This window comes from Anabrus simplex, chromosome 2 (assembly GCF_040414725.1).
Source record: "Anabrus simplex isolate iqAnaSimp1 chromosome 2, ASM4041472v1, whole genome shotgun sequence".
Taxonomy (NCBI): domain Eukaryota; kingdom Metazoa; phylum Arthropoda; class Insecta; order Orthoptera; family Tettigoniidae; genus Anabrus; species Anabrus simplex.
Genome location: NC_090266.1, coordinates 725,990,541 through 726,013,168, shown reverse-complemented (window position 1 = coordinate 726,013,168; position 22,628 = coordinate 725,990,541). Strand labels below are relative to the sequence as shown.

Sequence of the window (22,628 nt, the reverse complement as noted above, 5' to 3'; positions counted from 1 at the left end):
TCCCCTCATGTTGAGAGGAGATATCAAGGAATGACACATGCTACTATTTAATTATGCCAACTCACTAAAAACGCATAAATAACACCAAAAACTTCACACAAAAATACACGTGTTCTTATGACAGAATCAGTACCGTTCAGGTCTGTCCGCTAGAGTGAGCTCCAATAGCTGTCCCTCGATATCTCGCTAAGTGTCGTGTATTGTCTCTACTGTATTTGGTTCAAGTCAAGAAAATTATTTAATTTATATTGTCTTCAGAAACAATTTTCTGTCAACATAGGCTTATATAAAGTAAATCTCTCTTTTACCTGACGAGAAATGGTATTATTCACCTCTTTTTCTGTGACAGGATTTTATAGCTTTTTTCTTTGTGGGAGGAGTTTCTTCTTTTTGATGAATAATATGAGGAAGTTTATTTGTTTACCAAGAGAGTTGGCCATGCAGTTAGGGGCCCATAGTTGTGAGCTTGCATTTGGGAGATAGTTCGAACCTAACTGTTGGCAGCCGTGAAGATGGTTTTCATTGCTTTCCCATTTTCACACCAGCCAAGTGTTGGAGCTGTACCTTAATCAAGGCCATGACCGGTTCCTTCCACTCCTAGCCCTTTCCTATCCCATTGTTGCCATAAGACCTATCTGGGTTGGTGTGATGTAAAGGCAATTGTAATTGTTCGTTTGTTTCGTTGACTTGAGAAATGAATATACTGCACCGTAGATGCTTGTGAAATTGTCATTATGATGCTGCAGCTGATTATATAAAATATCCACATGAGGCATGAAATTATGAACACATTGGGTAGCGTTCTAAAATGGGGGCACCAGCATGAAACACATTACTTGATGAGACGAAATAAATGAAGGTTATCAAAAAATGCTTGTACAGGATAGATGTGTTCATCTCCAATGCTAGAATCCCACTATCCCACCGCCAGAAGAAACTTACTTGTATAACCTAACGCAGAGAAATCTTGCATCATTATTCACAACACTCCCCTGAACACTCACTACCATTGGGGCATTTTATGAAGCTCCCATAATTCAACGCTACTAGATGTAAGAGCCAACTTCACCTCGCTGAGGGATCCTAACAAATGAGTTAGGGGGTGTATTCTGCCCGAAGGCAGGTCCGAACCTCCGCAGAGGTGTGCCTGAGCCAGAGTTTACGTACGGTAGGATGGCCAGTTCCTTTCCGCTCCTCCATTCCCTTACCCCGCACCAACAGCGCGTGACAACCCATCCAAATCTTGACCACGCCCAGTGTTGCTTAACTTAGGTGATCTTATGGGATTACATGTAACTAGTTAGTATATCATAGATCTTATGGGATCCGGTGTTTCAACACGGCTATGGCCGTTGGCACAAATGAGTTATAATCTGAAATATGTTGTGGGGGCCAGCAATGTGGACCGTAGGCTAACTCGAAAGAGAACCCTCACTTAGTGGGAGGTCACTCCCTTTGATTGACTTTCTGTTAAACACCCCTGAAGTGTTTGACCAATGGCTTTCACTCACTGGCCAGGATGTGCACAAACCATTAGGCATCTGATCCCTCCCACAAAAAACATACATTTCCTTCAGGGTACCTGTTTTCTGGAAAAACATGGAAAATGCAAGGAAATAAAATTGCAGAAAATATGCAGGGAAAACAGAAGGAATAAAACCACAAAAAAATAGACAGGGAAAATTCATGGAAATGACTTGTCACGTCAAAATTAAGCTTTTGATCTAAGATTGGACCTGGACAGAATGATCGAACAAGACTGACATATAGACGCTAATTCCAATATAAATGATCCGTTATTGGAAAACGATCAACTCATTCTTGGTTGACAGCATTTTGTCTCAATGTGCCAACTTGGGCTCGTCAGTTGATAATTAGCGCACCTACCAAGACGCATGGCTAGCACATATAGTGAAGACCACTGCGTAGGCTACTTGGAGCCACAGGCAGTGCCTATGTGCTATGAGAGACTTGGTCACTTATACAAAAATTGATGCCTGCTAGGCCATCGGATGAAATAGACCAGACCAAGAATGAGTTAGCTGGACAATTTATAATTTCCATTAATGGGCCAATTATATCCATATTATGAATTTACTCATTCAGGACAAATCTTTCAGGTTCCCTATGGGAATCAATATCTGTATGTAAACGGTATGCGAATTGTATGCAGTGCGTAACAAAGGAGAGTGAATGAAAAAAACATATTTGCGCTAACCGTTCAGTGGTGGAAGTACAGGAGGCGTGCGACGTATGTAGTATTGCATTAGTTCAAGTGTGATGTAGTTTACGATTCACTATTAATGATTATGTAATTCCAGGTCTTTGATAGTGAAATTAAACGTTTGTAGATAGTAACTACCCCCCCCCCCCCCGGCCCATTAATTTGTAATTGCCTTGTTCTCATTAAATGAAAACTTAAATTATAATAATACATTCACCCCTGTGGGGATTTACCGGTTACCTCCATCGGGCGCGCACCATTGGAATTGGGGAAGTTCGCTGGCTCTGCCGCCAGCAGAGTCAGAGCGTAGTAGGGAAATAAAATACCACCGTGAAAAAAAAACCTGGTCCCTTGCCAGGGTTACGGCGAAGACTGGTAAATGACCAGAAGCCAGAAAACATCTTGAGGCAACCTCTAGGGCTAACAACCCTAGTTGTAAAAGGATGGGTATCCGTCCAAAGCAAAGTTAAGTCAAAAAGCATTATGGCACAACATTTCAAGAAACATACCCCAGGGGGTAAATCTTCGGATAAATCCCTCGTCGTGAACGCCACGGCGCATGAGTCTCGTTCGGATTCTGGGGGAGACTCGACATCATGCAAGAGACGAGTCGGAGCGTCTCGGTATACCCCGAAGAGTCAAAAACTCAGGCCAAAATCTAAAACCTTTCTAGCAACTTTCAACATAAATTCACTTACACAAACTGGCAAGCTGAAAACCCTCACCAGAGCTCTTCACGAAAATCAGATATCCATAATGGCCCTACAGGAAACAAGGTACCCAGATGAAGAGACTTTTGAACCCGAAGGCTACCGATTTTTCAAGAGCAAAGCGCAAAGAGGAATCCTCAATGGAGCTGTGATGCTTGGAACCGTGTTTGTTGTTATAACCAAGATCCTTAAATCGGTTGCAAATTTCGAACCTGTGAATGACAGATTGTCTATACTCATAATTAAATGTGTGAACAAAACCTATGCCCTAGTTAACGCACATGCTCCTACAAACGATAAGAACAAGTCTGATCCAGAAGAAGTTGATAATTTCTGGGACCTACTGGATGAAAAATTAAACAAAATCCCCAAACACCATGTCACGCTTCTTTTGGGTGACTTCAGTGCCCAACTAGGTCGTGAACAGAAGTACAAGAAAGTTATAGGAAATTACCCTGCTCACAAAAGAACCAATCCCAACGGCAAAAGACTGGTGTCCATTTGCGAAAATCACAAACTGCAGGTCATGTCGACCCACTTTCGCCATCTACCCAGAAAGCAAATGACTTGGCGTTCTCCCGTCCAAGCTCTCGGAGAGTTCCAAATTGACCATGTTGCAATCTCCAGTAGAAACAGCCCTGAGATTATGAATGTCAAGGTAAAGAAAGGCATCAACGTGGCCTCAGATCATTATATGTCTCTTATCAAATTCAAACCAATTCCCGCAAACGCAAGGAAGACAACCAAACAGATCACACGCTTCGACAATGATAAATTTCGGCAAAGGGTCGAGGAGTTCCAGGAGAAGGCTAGACCAAATGACTGTGACTTTAACAACGCCAAAAGTCTCCTTGTTGAGGCCACCAAAGACGTTACAGAAATCAAGAGAAGCAAAAAGCATGCCTGGTGGAATGGTACCTGCGAATCAGTCCTCCAAGAAAGACTCAATGCGTGGAAACAGTACTACTCTACGAAATCAGAAAATGATTGGGAAACCTACAAAACCGTACGTGCCCAAGCAGCTAAGGTGTTCAGAACTGAGAAACGTAAATACAAAAAATCTCTCATTGAAGAGATAGAACAAAACTTTAGGAAGAAAGGAAGCAGAGAGTTTTACAGAGCCTTCAAACGCAAACTCACTGGCTATAAACCACCATCTCTATGCTTTGAGCGAAAGGACGGCACACTGGCGACGTCAAATGAAGAAAATTGCAGCATTCTGGCAGATTACTTCAAGAATTTACTTAATTGCTCTAAACCGCAAAGCCCCATTGAGACCAAGGAACCCTTACTCGGGTACCCAGATTCCAGACCACCCGACAGAGATGAAATCAAGCTCCACATTGCCCGTCTCAAAAATAACAAATCGCCAGGGGAAGACTCAGTAGTAGCAGAACTATGGAAATATGCCCCGGAGGAATAACTTGATATCTTGCCAAAGCAAATAGAAGAAATTTGGAACAAGGAGACCCTACCCGAAGATTGGAAAATAGCTTTGATCCATCCATTACACAAAAAAGGCAGCATGAAGAACATCAACAACTACAGAGGAATATCTTTGCTACCCGTGACTTACAAAATTCTATCACTTGCCATCCTGGAGCGTTTGGAAGCACAAGTTGAACATCAACTAGGTGAATACCAAGGAGGGTTCAGAAAAGGTCGCTCAACAGCTGAACAGATCCAAAATCTCAAAACGATCATCAGATATTGTTCGCTAAGGTCCAAGCAGTGTGTGTCTGTCTTTGTGGACTTTAAGAAAGCGTACGACTCCATTGACCGGGAAGTCCTGCTAAACATCTTAAATGAATTTGGAGTTGATTTGAAACTGCTGGCATTAATTAGAGCCACCCTGACCGATACAAAATCCAAGGTGAAGTTCCACGGATGTCTCTCGCATTCCTTTGACATCAAAACAGGAGTCCACCGGGCGAGTTGGCCGTGCGCGTAGAGGCGCGTGGCTGTGAGCTTGCATCCAGGAGATAGTAGGTTCGAATCTCACTATCGGCAGCCCTGAAGATGGTTTTCCGTGGTTTCCCATTTTCACACCAGGCAAATGCTGGGACTGTACCTTAATTAAGGCCACGGCCGCTTCCTTCTAACTCCTAGGCCTTTCTTATCCCATCGCCGCCATAAGACCTATCTGTGTCGGTGCGACGTAAAGCCCCTAGCAAAAACAAAAAAACAAAAAAAACAAACAGGAGTCCGACAAGGTGATGGGCTATCCCCAATACTCTTCAACTGTGTTCTTGAAAAGATCATCAGAACCTGGCGGGTGAGATTACAGGAAACCAACTACAGTCCATTGAGAATAGGAACCAAATCCAAGGGGATCGCAACAGACTGCTTAGCATTTGCCGATGATATTGCTGTTCTCTCAAACGACATAGAAACCGCTAGAGCTCAAGTTGAAATTTTAAAGGAAATTGCCTAACAAAACTGGTTTGCAGATATCGTTTGAGAAAACAGAAGTAATGACTAACATCAAAGAGGCTCCATGAAAACTCCCTACAAAATACGGGGACATCACCCGAGTAGACATATTCAAATACCTGGGTGAGATCATCATGAAAAATGGACTGGACAAAGAAGCACGTCAGGAGCTAGTACGCAAACTGGAAATAGCCTACCAAACATCCCGCACAATCTACAACAAAAAATGCCTTTCTCAAAACACCAAGATACATCACTATGAAACAGTTCTGAACCCAGTAGTTCTATATGCAGCCGAAACCCTGTCTCTAAATGCCAACAAAGGACTCCTTTAAGAACTGGAGAAAAGAGAACGCAAAATTGTGAGAGGAATCTTGGGATCAAAGTACAGAAATGGAATCCATCAAAAGAGATCCAACAAGGAAGTCTACAGCAACATAGAGAAAATTACCGACACAATCAGAAAAAGACGGGCACGATTTTACGGTCATCTGAAAAGAATGGACGGAAGAAAGTTAACTAAAGAAATCTTTCACTTTTTTGATTCAAACCCCAAAACCACAATTCCCTGGTTTAGAAATACCACAGAAGACCTGCAATTGCTACATATCTCAGCTGAAGACGCCCTTAATAGAGATCTCTTCCGCAAGAAAATATTGACGAACGGGCTAAACCGAGACGAGCAACCAAAGAGAAGACACGGTGCCCCTTGGACAGAGGAGCATAAGCAGGCCCACTCACTAAGAATGTGGGAATTTTGGGCTCTAAAGAAGCCCAAGTTCAGTGTCAAATGCAACAAGACTTAACGTGGTCCTTGATGGCCCCAGCGAATTATATATATATAATACATTCACAAAAAAGTTTTGCACCGTCTGACGTTCCTGGGCTTTAGGTTGCTGATGACCCCAGGGAATGTGGGGGATGGAAATACACACTTTGTCAAGCTTACTACGATTGATGTAAAGAAAAAACTACAGGCAGAACGCCAATACTATTCTTCGGTAATGTGCATCTGCCTATTGAGCATGGGAATCTGATTCTGCCCTTCAGTATGGTGTTACTCCACCCTGTGCAGTGAAACGGTATCGGACCTGTTGTAGCATGCTGTCCAGAGGGCTGTTGACGCTGTCTTGGTCGATCCTGTCCTACTCTTTGACAGCAGCCCTCTGGCCAGGTGTGATGTGGATTTGTCGTCGCACTGCCTGTTTCACCATATCCCAGGCTGGTTCGATGGGAGTAATGTTTGGGGACGACACAGGCCAATCCATCCCATGGATGTGGGACTCTGTGAGCAAGAGGTTCACAAGATTGGAGCGGTGCAGGCGCACGTTGTCATCTTGCAGAATGAATCTGTCGCAGAAACGTTGTCAGTATGGTTGAATAACGAGCCCGAATATTCTGTTTAGGTGTTGTGTACCAGTCATATTGCCCTCTACAACGAATGGCGTCTGACGTCTATACATAATGCCATCGCAAAACATAAGCCCCCCTTCCTGACTTGTCTGGCATTATCTCGCTCTCTCCAAACTATCCTTCAATGATTATCCACTATCATACACATTCGGCAGTCATCTGTGAAGAGGATCCACCGCCATTTTTCCAGGGTCCAGTCCAAGTGCTCTCTTGCCAATCCGTAACTGGTATCAGGGTATTGGGGGTGTACGTGCAAGTGTTTGCCAAGGAACTTTTGAGTTCAGGTGGTCCCTATGGAGATTACTTCTGATTGTGTGCGCATAGACATGGCCCTACCAGTTGCCTGTCATAAGGCATTACACAGTTTTGTTGCAGTTTGTGCCGGATTCGTGCGAGCTAAGATTCACATGTAATGGTCATCTTGGTTGGTGTTGTTGACCGCATATGACCACTTCAAGGATGTTATTCAACATTTTGTGTCACACGGCTTATGTTCTGACAACATCGCTATGGTATACACCAACCAGACCAGCAATTGCCCTCATCGGGAGGCCTTGTTGACGCAATGCCACTGTGCATATGGTCAAAAGTGGTAATGACTCATCAGGCACGTCTCTATTGCACAGGACACAAATGTGCTCTTGCCACGTTTAGTCCACAGGTGACAATAACAGCGCTCTATTCTGGACTGTTCTGAGATTGCTTGTTTTACTTCCATGTCTACTAACAGGTGGCATTACACGTGATTCGGACGTCTTATTTGTCGTGCAACAACTCGTCGAGCAAACATCCTTCACAAACACAAAATATACAGGCGGTGCAAAACTTCGTTTGAGATGTGTATTATAAATTAAAAAGACGAATATCTGTTATCTTCTTAATGTTCTTTTTAAAATGCCCAGTGTTGTAAAAATCACCCATGTAATTTACATAACATGGGGGCACTAATTATTATGGACTGCCCTTAATTATTATGGATTTCACCTCACTGTTAAGGAGAAATTATTATTATGGAAAAGGAAAATTGTCACAGAAAAGAATTCTACAAAGGATGGAATGTGTCAGTGATGCTTGTTTCTATACACGCTAGTTGACCAGCATATGTATTCGTACATCACTTCCATTTGCTAAGGGAACTCTAAACTTATTCCTGACCTTCTGAACACTAACCCATACGCTTCTGTTATGAACTTGTTTATAAAATGGTAAACTCACTCATGCCAATTTCAAGAATGAGATCCTTGTGAACACAGACATTAGTTTGAAGAGTGATTGACTGATGGCTTGCTGTGAGCAGTGTAATCATTTTTGTTCGTTTTAATGTTTGTTGCAGTGGCTGTGTATGATGGGATTACTTATAACCCACCTCACAGATTGGCATTTTATGATAAGGTCTAGCTTGTTTGACTTGGAGTAATCAGAGTAATATCGCACAATGTGCATTAATTGGAACAGAATTTTGTTAGACACATCTTACATTCACTACAAACTAACACATGATATCTATCGCATGGTTTGTCACATAGTATACACAAGCAGTTCAAATCTGGCTGGTGGTACTCCTTTTTGGCTCAGACGGTTGAGGCGCTGGTCTTCTGACCCCCACTTGGCAGGTTCGGTCCTGGCTCAGTCTGGTGGTATTTGAAGGTGCTCAAATATGACAGCCTCATGTTCGGTAGATTTACTGTCACGTAGAAGAACTCCTGCAGGACAAAATTCCGGCACCTCAGCATCTCTGAAAACCATAAAAGTAGTTAGTGGGATGTTAAGCAAATAACATTATTATTATTATTATTATTATTATTATTATTATTATTATTATTATTATTATTATTATTGTACTCCTTGTCTGAGCAGACCTTGTGGTGAAAGTGGTGCACTGCGAGTCACATGATCATATGGTGGAGTTCATAGTTTGGGTTCATCCATTCACTGGTCGTTGTGGTGTCTGTAGTAAAAATCACTCCATATATCCTTCCTCTTGTCGTGAAGTTCTGTCAGTAGTTTCTCATATTCTCTGGTACACGGAGGCATCCATTGCCTTCATAAATCTTCAATATAAAATTGTTGTTTGGCTAATACATACATACCAGGCGAGTTGGCCATGTGGTTCGGGGCACGCAGCTGTGAGCTTGCATCCGGGAGATAGTGGGTTCGAACCCCACTGTTGGCAGCCCTGAAGATTTTTTCCGTGGTTTCCCATTTTCACACCAGGCAAATGCTGGGGCTGTACCTTAATTAAGGCCATGGCCGCTTCCTTCCCATTCCTAGGCCTTTCCTATCCCATCGTCGCCATAAGACCTATCTGTGTCGGTGTGACGTAAAGCAAATGGCAAAAAAAAAAAAAAAAAAAAGAGGACATACACAAGGTGAGACGGTGTATTTAGAGAGGTTCTTTAAGAACACTGCCTTCACTCTTTCAATTCTTAACAGATCTTTCTTGGTCAGTTTGCCACAAATATTTTCCAATGCGTATGGCACGATTGGTGTAATTTTCAGCTTGAGGACTGCCATTGCTGTGTCTGTTGACAGTTTTCCAATTTGTCTTATATCATTCACTGCTACCATCGCTGTGTCTACTTCATCTTGTACATGCCTTTTAAATACTATTCCCTGCGTTTGGAAGACTTCCCTTAAATACTTGGAAGTTATTGGCTGATTTATGCTTTCTCCTTTCTATTCTATGAAATTATTGATTGGTAGTCTGCTTCCTCTTGTAAAGGTCATTAACATGGTTTTAGTTTCGTACGGTCAATACCATGTCGTCTTTGTCCTCTATGATTTGGGTCACGTCATTGGTTGCTATGTTGAACAAGAGGGGGCTTATTGGGTCCCCCTGTAGCATTCCAATTGTTTGCTCAATATAATTAGATTCTATTCTGTTGTCATTAATTAACAATAATAAGGCCTCAGCTATCATGTGTGCAAACATTTTAATTTGACGCCATCTGGCTGCTTGCTCGTCAATTTCAACGTTCTGTTTTACTCTAGGCCTACTAGATGGCAGAGTAAACCGAATCTCTCTGCATCTAAGGCTGAGTTTTAGTGAATTTTGTTGGGTAAACACCAAATGTGTCACCAGAGATCTTTTTCATGCTGGAGTGTCGCCCTTCAAAAATCCGATGACCTCTCCTTAGTTCGAACCCGATATCTCTTACCACTGATCCACAGAAGGCAATAACAGTAATATCAGACAGCTTATCTATTTTAGTGTTATCATGAACAAGATGTCCAACTGCTCGTTCATCATCAAACACCGGGACATACCATATGGGTTTGTGATGTCATGAGCAATCAAATGCTCTCATGCTATTTCACGCTAATCCAGACGCTGCTTGCGCACAACACTACGTTATATTCAAACTAAACGTTTAAACTCCGTTGTAATTGATGCAATTATGCTAACAATAATGAATATGTATCTATTATATAAACAGTTTTACAGCTTTTACATTAATTTGGACCATGCAGTGATTCAAATATGTATTAACATTGCGTAACTAGCACGTATCTAGGTTATGTTAGCTGGGCGGTGTGTAAAAACAGCATTGCGGTGCGCCCAATGAAATGGTCCTCGGAGAGCGGGGTGGTATTATGTGGGGCCACCATACGCCACTCCTTGTCGTGTAGGCTAATGTAACGGCTGTACGATACAGGGACTACATCTTCTGACAGATAGTAAACCCGCATTGCCAGCATTTTATAGGAGAATTCGTCTTAATAGACATTAATACATGCATCCATAATGCTGTTCTCTTTAACAACTTCCTTCGTGATCACGATATCGCTCAACTAGAGTGGCCACCATGTTACTGGACATGGGTCCTATCGAAGTGCTTGGAATAAATTAAAGAAGGCTGTTTATGGATGTCATGACCCACCAGCCACTCTGTGAGATCTATACTGAATCACCATTGAGGAGGGGGACAGTTTGGATTAACATTATATTGATGAACTAGTGGAGAGAATGCCAAGATAAATTCCGGCATGTTTCAGAGCAAGGGGATAGCTTACCCGGTATTAAAAATACTGGTACTGAGCTCGATAGTTGCAGTTGCTGAAGTGCGGCCTGTATCCAGTATTCGGGAGATAGCGGGTTCGAACCCCACTCTCGGCAGTCCTGAAGATGGTTTTCCGTGGTTTCCCATTTTCACACCAGGCAAGTGCTGGGGCTGTACCTTAATGAAGGCCACGGCCGCTTCCTTCCCACTCCTAGCTCTCTCCTGTCCCATTGTCGCCATAAGACCTATCTGTGTCGGTGCGACGTAAAGCAGATTGAAAAAAAAAGTACTGGTGTGTGCTGTATTCAGTAGGCTAATTGAAATTGAAAAGGTAAAGCTGTTTTGTTGTAGATTTCTTCATTCATATTTTTGTTGGGTAATAATAATAATGCTGATATTGTACCTCTGCATGTCTGTTTTGTTTTTATGTAAAGAGTGAGGAACTCTTTGGTCTGAGGTGATGCAAAACTTTTTTATGTATGAAAAATTAACACGTTCTTACTGAAGTTTTCTCTATGGGATCAAAAGTATTATTCTTTCCCCATTTAAAAAAGTACCTTTTAGTAAACATATTTGTACAAACATTTAACAGAAACGTATGACCATATCCCTTATAAAACTGTCAAAAGGCAACATTAGGTAGGTTTAAAAAAAAGCCTCATGTACACGTTTAAATAATACATTTCTTGACAGACAGACTTAAACGATGAAGCGATAAAGATGATATAAATGAATCAAAATACGTGCATTGGCCCTCTATTTCACTAACATTACACAATAAATAATAATAATAGACCTACACAGTGAAATATACTTTGGCTTAACTTTGCAAATATTATAATGTTGTAAAAGATAAATAGATGAATTTGATGTTCTTTTTTAATACATAACTTCAAAAATGTACATTGTAAATTAATGAAATTCACATAGAAGTTAAGCATGTAACAGGGACGGAATATTCATTTTACAAAATGACACTCCGATGGCTTTTTCTTAATTTTAAAAAATACGTTTCTAGTAAATATACAGGAATGTTTTCATGTTATCGAGCCTCTGGAAGATTTTTCAAAAAATGTATCAAACCTGCTAACATTTTAAATAATTACAATGAAAAAGTATTTTGGTTATCATGTTTAAACAAATGACAGAACATTTTGTCTTGCACTGCACACACGTGTTATAGCACCCGCTATACAACTGTGAATTAATTGGCCTTTCCACTGAACCTGTTGAGTTGTAAAAAGTATTGTACTGGGCGAGTTGGCCGTGCGGTTAGGGGCGCACAGCTGTGAGCTCGCATCCGGGAGATAGTGGGTTCGAATCCCACTGTTGGCAGCCCTGAAGATAGTTTTCTGTGGTTTCCTATTTCCACACCAGGCAAATGCTGGGGCTGTACCTTAATTAACACCATGGCCGCTTCCTTCCCATTCCTAGGCCTTTCCTGTCCCATCGTCACCATAAGACTTATCTGTGTCAATGCGGCGTTAAGCAAATAGCAAAAAAAAAAAAGTATTGTACCGCTCAAAACATGTTTGAAAACTGTTTTGTTGGATAAAACATTTTTTATAATTCAGACTCCTTGGCAGAATGGTCAGTGTACAGCCCTTTTGTTCAAATGGTCCCAGATTCGATTCCCAGCCACGAGTACTGTGGATGCATTACTACTGGCTCGAGGACCGGATGTTTGGGTGCGTCTGATACAACACTCTCCTCTTTATATTCAGACAATAAACCACACTACCAACCACCACAGAAACACGCACTAGTGATTACATCCCTCCATATAGGGGGAGGGGGGGTCAGGAAGGACATCCGGCCGTAAAACAGGGAAAAAGAAGGAAGAAACTTGTTTTATAACTTAAAATATAACTTTTTTATTTCCATCTGTCGTTTTTGTTTTTGAAAGCTCCCTTCTACCATTTGGAAAAATTCTACCCCCCCCCCCCCCCCTCAGAAAATAATACTGCATACGGCCTTGCTTGTCATCAAGTCTATTTTTTATTAACAGAAAACGTTATCTATTTGCTGCTCTAAGTTGAGTGACCTCTTTCTTTTTCTACATTTAATTCAAGGTAACATGCAACATTATGGATATAACTGTCATCTTACGTTCATTTATTCATCACAGATGAGCATGTTGAAGATTTGTCAGAATTTATAATATCCTAGTGTTTTTAGCTTTTAACCATCTTAGATTTGTTGAGTGATTGTTTTTCAAGTAAGACTAGATTGTTAATTTAGGATTATTAGAACAGTCATGTACTGTATGTGTGTAGGTAGCTTGATTGATTTATAGCAGACTGGAATTGGTAAGTTGGCCATGTGATTAGGGGCGCACAGTTGTGAGCTTGCATTCGAGATATAATGGGTTCAAACCACACTGTTGGCAGTCCTGAAGATGGTTTTTCATGGTCTCCCATTTTCACAGCAGGCAAATGCTGGGCTGTACCTTAATTAAGGCCATGGGCTCTTCCTTCCCACTCCTAGTCTTTTTCTATCCCATCGCTGCCATAAGACCTATCTGTTTTGGTGCGACATAAAGCAGATTGCAGTAATTAAGCTGTCAAGATAGTGACTTTCGAATATTTCTTTATGTATCAAGTATAGTCAAATAGCACAGACATGAATCAGGGAAGTACAGACAGTGATCAAGTACTGTTTTATGGTTGTAAAATGTATAGGCCTACTGTAAGTGGAATATTCTTGATAGTGTGGCATAAAATCATGTTCTTGAATTTTATTTTGTAAATACATGCATTGATAACGAAAGGAAAATGTGAGCTTGTAGTTTTACACATTCTTGATATTGTCATAACTAGAGCCCAGATTTCGATACACTATCAAATCTCAAAATATGCATGCATTCATGCACTATCGTATGGCAAAACATGCACAGTAAACTGAAAAATATGCACTATTAAAATTCAGTTCCTTTTGAAATATTGTACAACAGCTGCCGTAATTTCTCCAAAGCTCATCCGTTTATCTGTCAGCATATTCTTAAACAAAGAAAATGATCTCTCTATATCACAAGAAGTGAAAAATGCATACTTAAATGAAGACATTTGGGAAAAAGTGAGGTCAAATTGTAGGTCTTTTGCATTTTCACCACAATACATCTTATATAAGCTTGAATTCAGAATCAGGATTTGAACGAATTACTTGGTTCCACCTATCTCTAGCTGCCGCAGCTCCATGCAGTGATGGCAGACACAAGGTCTGTAAGCTGCTATCTCAGTAACGCAGCATCACAGAAGTGTGATACAAGTTTTGTTTTGTTTTGTTTTGTTTGTCTAACATAGATGAATTAATGAGCTGTCAATGAGTAATGCACAATTTAAGGTTCAATTTATAGCAGTGTATAACTGGGACACCTTATTCCTAAGAATTATAGAGATCGACGAGGGAACTTCCGGCTTACGTCAATGTTTACTCAAGCAACAGATAAGAAAGTGCTTGCTTAATTGGATTATAGGACCTGTACTGTATGTACTAACATTGGTTGTAACATAGGCATAGGATGCCAGGAATACATACTCTCCGTCTGTCAGTAATAGGCATACTGTGTAACGTGGAAAAATGTCCCCAAATTCTGCACACCAACATTCATAAAAGGCACCATCACGCAAGTTAACATTATATACGGTATGGGTCAAAGTCAGAAGAAGTCATATTATGCAATATTAAACGTCCAAATATTCGCTATTAAATCCAAAATTTTCATAATGTACATTACAAGAGACTATCCTCATTTTTTCCATATTGGAAGTATGTCATTAAATGTATTGAATAGGTGGAAATCAAAGTTTTATTGTTCTACTTTTAATGCACTAATGTATTGAATAGGTGGAAATCAAAGTTTTATTGTTCTCCTTTTAATGTGCATTATGCGTGTATTTTCTCTTAAAGAGGCCAAAACAAGCAAACTTGCAGGGAAAAAGAACGGTTATTTGGAATCGTTAAGCCATAAAACGAATATTTGTAAAGTTTGAGAAGTGTAACTAGCTTATTTAAAAACATGCATTTGCATGGAAAGCCAGGTTCTGGTCGCAACTATAAGATTTACAATTTTACATGGAATCCAAAACATAAGCTTGAAGTGGTTTTATGTGACTGTTGATATGATGACCATAGCCATGGATCTCCCGTTCAGTGTGGAATCCAGACCACAAGGGCACGAATTTCCTTTTTCAAAAACCCACATGTATTGGCTGCAATTTAAACTGCAGTCACCTTGGCGTGAAACTAGCACCTGTGTGTCTTGGTTGTTCTTCCTGCCAACACTCACTCATCACTCTGTCAGTCTGAATATGATGGTCACTCTAGGCTGTGTGTTTTAATTTCCTCGGCATTAAGGATGCTAGTGTGCTGGAACACTAGTCTGAATTTTTTTTTATAACTTGCATGTTAATTATGTGATGCATTGTCCAGGGTTCGAACCACTGCACCTAGCCAGTTGTGCTATGCAGACAGACTTGTTTATCTTATTATGGTAACAGTTTTTTTCAGTATACAGGGGCCATTTTCTTTGGTGCTAATGTTATCTCTGGAATGGTCCATTTGTTTCAACATGCAATTGTCTTTCGGTATGTTTGACAAAAAGAGAGTAGGCCTAACTTACTGCCTTTTTTTTTTTTTTTAAGAGAATAATGTGAGTTACTTCTCTGAAGATACCTGATTCTCTACTAGGCCTGTCGTCCTGGTCTAAATATTCAAGTCATTGACTGAGATTTCATTCCATTTAAAAAAATATCTGTTGTGCAAGCCTACTAAGGCTCCTGTACTTGACCTTATTCTTTAATAAGTTATCTTCATCATAACCTGTTGGACAATGTTATATGTTCTTTGCAGTGATTGTGCTGATTTTGCATGAGATCTAGGAACTCTTTGCTTCATGACATAATTACTCCAAATCACATCAGGTTATGGACACTATGCGGGGGATGCAAGAGGGTACGCTTGCACAAGAAAAATAGGTTTTGTAATGTAGAATGTACCAAGTGAGTTGGTCATGTAGTTAGGGTTGCATGGCTTGCAGTTTGGATTTGGGAGATGGTGGGTTCAGATTCCACCGTCAGCAGGCCTGAAGATGGTTTTCCTTGGTTCCCATTTTTGCACCAGACAAATACTGGGGCTGTACCTTAATTTAGGCCATGGCTGCTATCTTCACAATCCTGTCACTTTCCCATCCCAGCATCGCCGAAAACCTTTTCTGTTTTAGTGCAATGTTAAACCACCAGCAAACAAAAAAAAAAAAGTGATTCATTATAGAACAGAATTTCTTTGTGTAAATGTAATGCTAATCCATCTGTACATGGGAACTTAGTGTCCATTTTTATTCAGTAGAATAGAAATTCAATAATTCAATTTAATAAACATGCAATAAAACTTTGGAAAAATCTAGTCCATTTTAAAACATATGACCGAGCAAGTCGCTGTGCGGTTGGGTCATGTAGCCGTCAGCTTGCATTCGGGAGATATGTTAGAACCCCACTGTTGGCAGCCCTGAAGATGGTTTTCTGTGGTTTCCCGTTTTCCACACCAGGTAAGGCCCTTCCCATTCCTAGTCCTTTCCTATCCCATCGTCGTCATAAGACCTATCTGTGTCGGTGTGACGTGAAGCAGATTGAAAACAAAAAGCAAATAAATATTAGAACAAAAACTTTAGCTGCCTTGTTTTTGTGTTAAGATTTGTTTGTCATAATGTCAATGAATTGTGATCCCTTACACTGTCTTCCTGTGAACACTGAACATGCATAGTTCTCTTAGCCTCTTGTCTCCCATCGTAGACTGACACACAATAATGTTGTGAATGTGCATTCAATAGCACACATCATGGGGTGTTTCAGATTGATCTTCAGGTCCTTGGGTGTGTAGAACGGTGTTCCTTGATTCTGCATACCAGACGAATTCATTTGGGGTTCCTCCGTATTTCCAGTGGTCACGTTATACATGCAATTTGGTATCTTAAAAACTACAACCTAAGAGAGATATCCCTTGTTACTTTGTAAAACTGTTCTGTAGAGCTATTTTTACATCACATTAACAAAAAATAAACAAGTAAAAGTTTCGGATGGGCGAGTTTGCTGTGCGATTAAGGGCGCGCAGCTGTGAGCTTGCATCCGGGAAATAGTGGGTTTGAACCCTGCTGTTGGCAGCCCTGAAGATGGTTTTCCATGGTTTCCTATTTTCACACTTGGGCAAATGCTGGGGCTGTACCTTAATAAAGGCCATGGCCGCTTTCTTCCCCACACCTAGCCCTTTCCTATCCCATTGCCACCATGAGACCTCTCTGTGTCAGTGCAACGTAAAGCAAATTCTAAAATTAAAAATTTTTTCAGAAATGAATTGCAATTAACTGGAGAAGGACATTTTTAGCGATGAAATGCCTTAAAAACAACACATTCTGATTTTAGATTTTTAAAATTTTCCCAGAATCCCCATTCTCCGCTTCAACTAAACTTTCTGGCACTGCACCTCCCTGCAAGTAGTTGTGCTGACGTCCATGCATTAGATATCACTTGTTATATCACAAGAGGACGATAGTATTTTGGGCATACAACTTTGTAATTCATAGTGAAGAATTATGCTTTTCCAGCTTTATCTCAGTGTTCACCAGACATTATGATGTTTTTAATCATGTTTATACAGGGTGAAGCGTAATTCGCGCACTCGGGCGTCGCAGCGCGACTCCTCACATGCCAGCAATAAAAAAATGTCTCTTACAAAATTTCGTCTTGCGAGTATATCCGGCAGAAAAACGACGTTGAAGAGTAGCAATCTGGCAACACTGTAACCACATGTAGGGTAACTACCTCTGTCAGCAGAAGTTAGTCGTACTGTACAGTTGGTGCAGTGGATAGAGTTTTGGGTTAGCATGCAGGAGGTCGAGTGGTCGATCCTGGGTTGAGGCGTACGGTTTTCATTTCGTAAATGTAGTCCAGGTGGTATGGTATCTGCCATCTTAATCGTCAACAGCGATTGCAGTGGGTCCTCTAGAAACCATTTGCACTTACATACTACGATCCTAGAAATGAACGTGGACGTGAATTTATTCGCACCACTTCATCTACTAGATGTGAAACCTGTTTTCTTTGTACCCTCCTCCAATGGTCCCATAGATTAGTACCAACTATTATTCTTGCCTCGTTCAGGTCCATTACATTTCGTTAGGGCCTTACGTTACCAGTAGGCCTAGCAACGTGCTCTGCGAATAATGTCCAAACTCGGTTACAATTTGTATGTGTTATCACCATGGTCCCAATAATTCTGCCTTTCAACATTGCGTCTGGTAACCACATGCTGTTTAGTACATATCTCAATGTTTTATCATTATTATTATTATTATTATTTATTATTATTATTATTATTATTATTATTATTATTATTATTATTATTATTATTATTATTATTATTATGCTGTAAATGTAGGATACATGTGACCTCAGAAACGGTGTCTTACTGTATTACAGTAGGTAATGTCAGATGGAAATTAGCAAATAAAAAATGCGCCTCAACCCAGGATCGAACCATCGACCTCCTGCATGCCAACCAAAAACTCTACCCACTGCACCAACTGCACAGCACGACGAGAGCGTGCTGACAGCGTTAGTTACCCTACATATGGTTACAGTGTTGCCAGATTGTTACTCTTCAATGTCCGTTTTCTACCGGATATACTCGCAAGACGAAATTTTGTAAGATACATTTTTTTATTGCTGGCATGTGATGAGTCGCGCTGCGACGCCCAAGTGCGCGAATTACGCTTCAACCTGTATATATTTTTCTTGATTGAATTCCTGCATTCTTACCGTGGGGTGTATTTGTAAGGATAATGTAGAAAGCTGCTTATGTAGGCAACTCTCTTTCCGATGGTCAGGTGGTGGTAGCCATAGAGTTAGGGTCCCTTTGTCAGTAGCCTTCAAATCCATTAAACAAAACAGTTTATACATATGCCAGCACATTACTGATTATAGTACAATTGAAGTCTTTGGAGAACATTAATGATTAGGCGAGTTGGCCATGCGGTTTGGGGTGCACAGCTGTGAGCTTGCATCAGGGAGATAATGGGTTCGATCCCCACTGTTGGCAGCCCTGAAGATGGGGCTCTGTGGTTTCCCATTTTCACACCAAGCAAATGCTTAAGGCCATGGTCACTTCCCATTCTTAGGCATTTCCTATCCCACATAAGACCTATCTGTGTCGGTGCAACGTAAAGCAAATATTAATGAAAATTCTTTTTCTTTTATAACATTTTTCACCTGTTCATCATATCCCTCCATGTGCCTCATTGATTGCCAAAGAAGGGAATTTTACCAAGGGAGTTAGCTAAGTGTTACGTGTCCTGTGGCTGTTAGCTTTCATTCTGGGGATGGTGATTTTCATTTTCTAGTTTTCACATCAGGCAAACACCGGCCTGTACTGTATATTAGTGCAATGTTAGACACTGAGCATTAAAAAAAAAAAAAAAAAAAGAAATTGAGTGTGATTAGCATATTAAATGGTGATGTGATAGCCTATTGGAACCAAGCTCGATAGCTGCAGTCGCTTAAATGTGGCCAGTATCCAGTATTTGGGAGATAGTAGGTTCGAACCCCACTGTCGGCAGCCCTGAAGATGGTTTTCCGTGGTTTCCCATTTTCACACCAGGCAAATGCTGGGGCTGTACCTTAATTAAGGCCACGGCTGCTTCCTTCCCAGTCCTAGCCCTTTCCTGTCCCATCGTCGCTGTAAGACATATCCGTGTCGGTGCGACGTAAAGCCAGTAGCAAAAAAAAAAGAAAAAAGAAAAGCCTATTGGAATCATCACACTGAATTGGAAGTTAATTTTCAAGCAAGTAATGATGGTAATGGTTTTATGTCCCATTAACTACATTGATGCTGCACTGAAGAGCTCAGACAGTAAAGTGCTGAGCTCATGTTGGCAGGTTCGATCCCAGCTCAGCCCGTTAATATTATTTTTAGTTGCTCAGATATGTCAGACTTGTGTTGATACATTACTAGCACGTAAAAAGAGAAGTCCTGTGGGACAACATTCCAGTACACTGGCATCTCTGAAAACTGTATATATATGTATTTTTTTGCTATTTGCTTTATGTCGCACCGACACGGATAGATCTTATGGCAATTATGCGTTAGGAAAGGCCTAGGAGTGGGAAGAAAGTGGCCGTGGCCTTAATTAAGGTACAGTCCCAGCATTTGGCTGGTGTGAAAATGGGAAGTCACAGAAAACCATCTTCAGGGCTGCCGACAGTGGGGTTCGAACACACTATCTCCCGGATACAAGCTCACAGCTGCGCGCCCCTACCACACGGTCAACTTGCCCCGTGAAAACTGTATACCGGTAAGTAGTTAGTGAAACGTAAAGCCAATAACATTATTATTATTATTATTATTTCTGTATTGAAGTTTTTTGGCAATGATGGAGTGGTGGAAATTTTTGACCTGTGGAGGAGTTCTTTTTCTCATGCCATTAAATCTACCAACTCGAGGCTGGAGTATTTGAGCACCTTTAAAAACCACAGGATAGCTGCAGCATTAGTTATGGCATGAATGGTTGGAGGATCTGAGGGCGCTTAGTTCATTCACGCATCCGTGTACCGATGATGATGATAATACCGTAATGTTATTTGCTTTACGTCCCGCTAACTACATTTACTCCTATGGAGTGTAGTCCCATAGAAGTTCTTTTACATGCCGGTAAATCTACGGACTCGAGAGGCTGATGTATTTGAGCACCTTCAAATACCACCAGACCAAGCCAGGATCGAACCTGCCAAGTTGGAGTCAGAAGGCCAGCTACCTGAACTGTCGTAACTACTCAGCCCGGCAATCTGTGTACCATTTTCTTTTGTATGTACTCTCAATGTGTGTTCCATAATATGTACATTCTGCTCTTATTAGCCGTCATGTTGAGTCTTCGATATCATTGTTATGTCCTGAGTCAGATGCTAATGGTACTAAACAATGGAATGTAATAACACTTTCACTGAAGTGTATGTTGTTGTGGGCTAAGAAAATCCTGGGAAACAATAAGGGTACAGTCTCGTGAAATGCTTTTATTACTCTGTCTGCCGTCTTCAAAGATGTTGGCAGCCATTTAGCCAGTAGGTGTCAGAGTCTGAATTATTGTGGTTGTCAAAAGCAAAAATGCCAGTTTTTTCATTATATTATTCTTCTTTTGCAGTTGTAATCATCCAGTGTAGGGATACTGCTCTGTGTACTGATATATTGTCATTTTGTTATAGGATCCATTATTGGTGTGCTTTTCTGTAAAGATGAGTATATAATACGTGGAAAACTCAAAATGAAGGTATGGGGCATCGTGGTACGTATTTCTCGAGGAAGACATGAACAGCAATAAAAAAAATGGGAGAAATAATTGGATCAGCTAGTTTCCTGCATATGGGAGACATTGTCTCTCTGTATGCAGAAGGCAGTGTGTGTGGTTTCCTCAGTACATTGGGGTAAGTAGTATTTAGTGGAATTATTATTTGAATATTCTAGAATATCTGCAGGCTTGAATTTCATTTATTAGTATATATTTCACTGTATAATATATTGTGAATTGACTAATACAGTATTATAATTTATATCTGTGGAATTGTAAATGACCTAAAAGTTTAGAAGCCTATCTTCCTATGCATATTAAAGTTAAATTCATCAATATATCTCATGCAGATGATACTGAATATAACAGAGCTGTTGATTTCTGTAGTTTTCTTCACAACAGCATAAACTTTTTATCAATTTCTAAACACCCAGCTACTAAGTATAATGAGGCCAGAAGAAAGTGTAGGCCCTCTAACAGAAATAACTTTCAAACATAGATAAATTTCCAACTTATACTCCATTTCTACGATTACACCAGAGTGTACTTATCAACTCAACGAAGGAACACCATTGTTTCTCCTTCACTTAATTTTAACAGTTGGAACGCATAATTTAAAACAAATTTCGTCCTCAGATCTACTTAGCAGCGAGCGCGGCAAATATTACTGACTTTCTTTAAGAAGAGGATCCATTTCAGTTTCCAGTTATATGCAGTTTTTTAAAAACTTCTTATCATTATAAATAATTTTTTAGACAATATTGTATAATATACTACAATAATTTTAACATGTGTTTGTACTTTCCATTCTGATTTCTTAACTACTGTTTCAAAGAAATAATGTTTTAATATCATAACATATCTCATCTCAATTTTTTATAAACAATAGTGTAGTCATTCTTAATAAAACTGTTTTAAGATTAGCTAATGTGCTGATGATGCCCAATAAGAAGGGCAAAACATGTCCACAACTTTTCAATCTTATATGATTATTTAACCACAAAACGTGGTACTGTATGTATTGAATAGGTGATTAATAAATGTATACTTTGTGAATTGAATGTACCGGTATCTGTGTCGGTGCGACATGAAGCATATAGAGATAACAGAAATAAAACATTTGGTAAATCCTCCAATCCTGAACAGGCATAAAAAAAAGTCCATGAAAAATGCAGAAGCAGATATAATTATCAGTTTATGAATACCAATTCCATAATCGACATAGGATGACAGTAAGACACGTCCTCGAACCATCATCCAAATATTACAAAATCCAAGTTCCAGAAATATTTGATGACTTTGGAAGAGCTTTCTCAGTTGAAAATACAAATGAAAGAAATAATTACTCTCCTAAGATTACTGAAGCTGAATGTATCCAGTTAGATGACTTACCAGCATCATTTCCAAAAACAAGATTGCTAAAGCAACACGCTACATAGCTGTAGACATCGCTCCAGGTCCTGATCAACTTCTTGTAATAGATTAAGAGAGATTTGGCTCGTGAAATACAAGCCATG

General features: G+C 40.3%; 1 protein-coding gene across 5 annotated transcripts in view; it reads left to right on the top strand.

The window, feature by feature from the left end:
- Nucleotides 1–22,628, top strand: part of Itpr (Inositol 1,4,5,-trisphosphate receptor) — a 1,013,977-nt gene that overhangs the window by 2,845 nt on the left and 988,504 nt on the right. For all 5 annotated transcript variants that reach the window (XM_067141353.2, XM_067141352.2, XM_067141351.2 and 2 more), the window contains exon 2: nucleotides 21,029–21,247. In XM_067141353.2, the coding sequence (XP_066997454.1) occupies nucleotides 21,150–21,247 (98 nt within the window). In that variant the 5' untranslated portion in view covers nucleotides 21,029–21,149. The remainder of the gene's footprint in view (nucleotides 1–21,028; nucleotides 21,248–22,628) is intronic.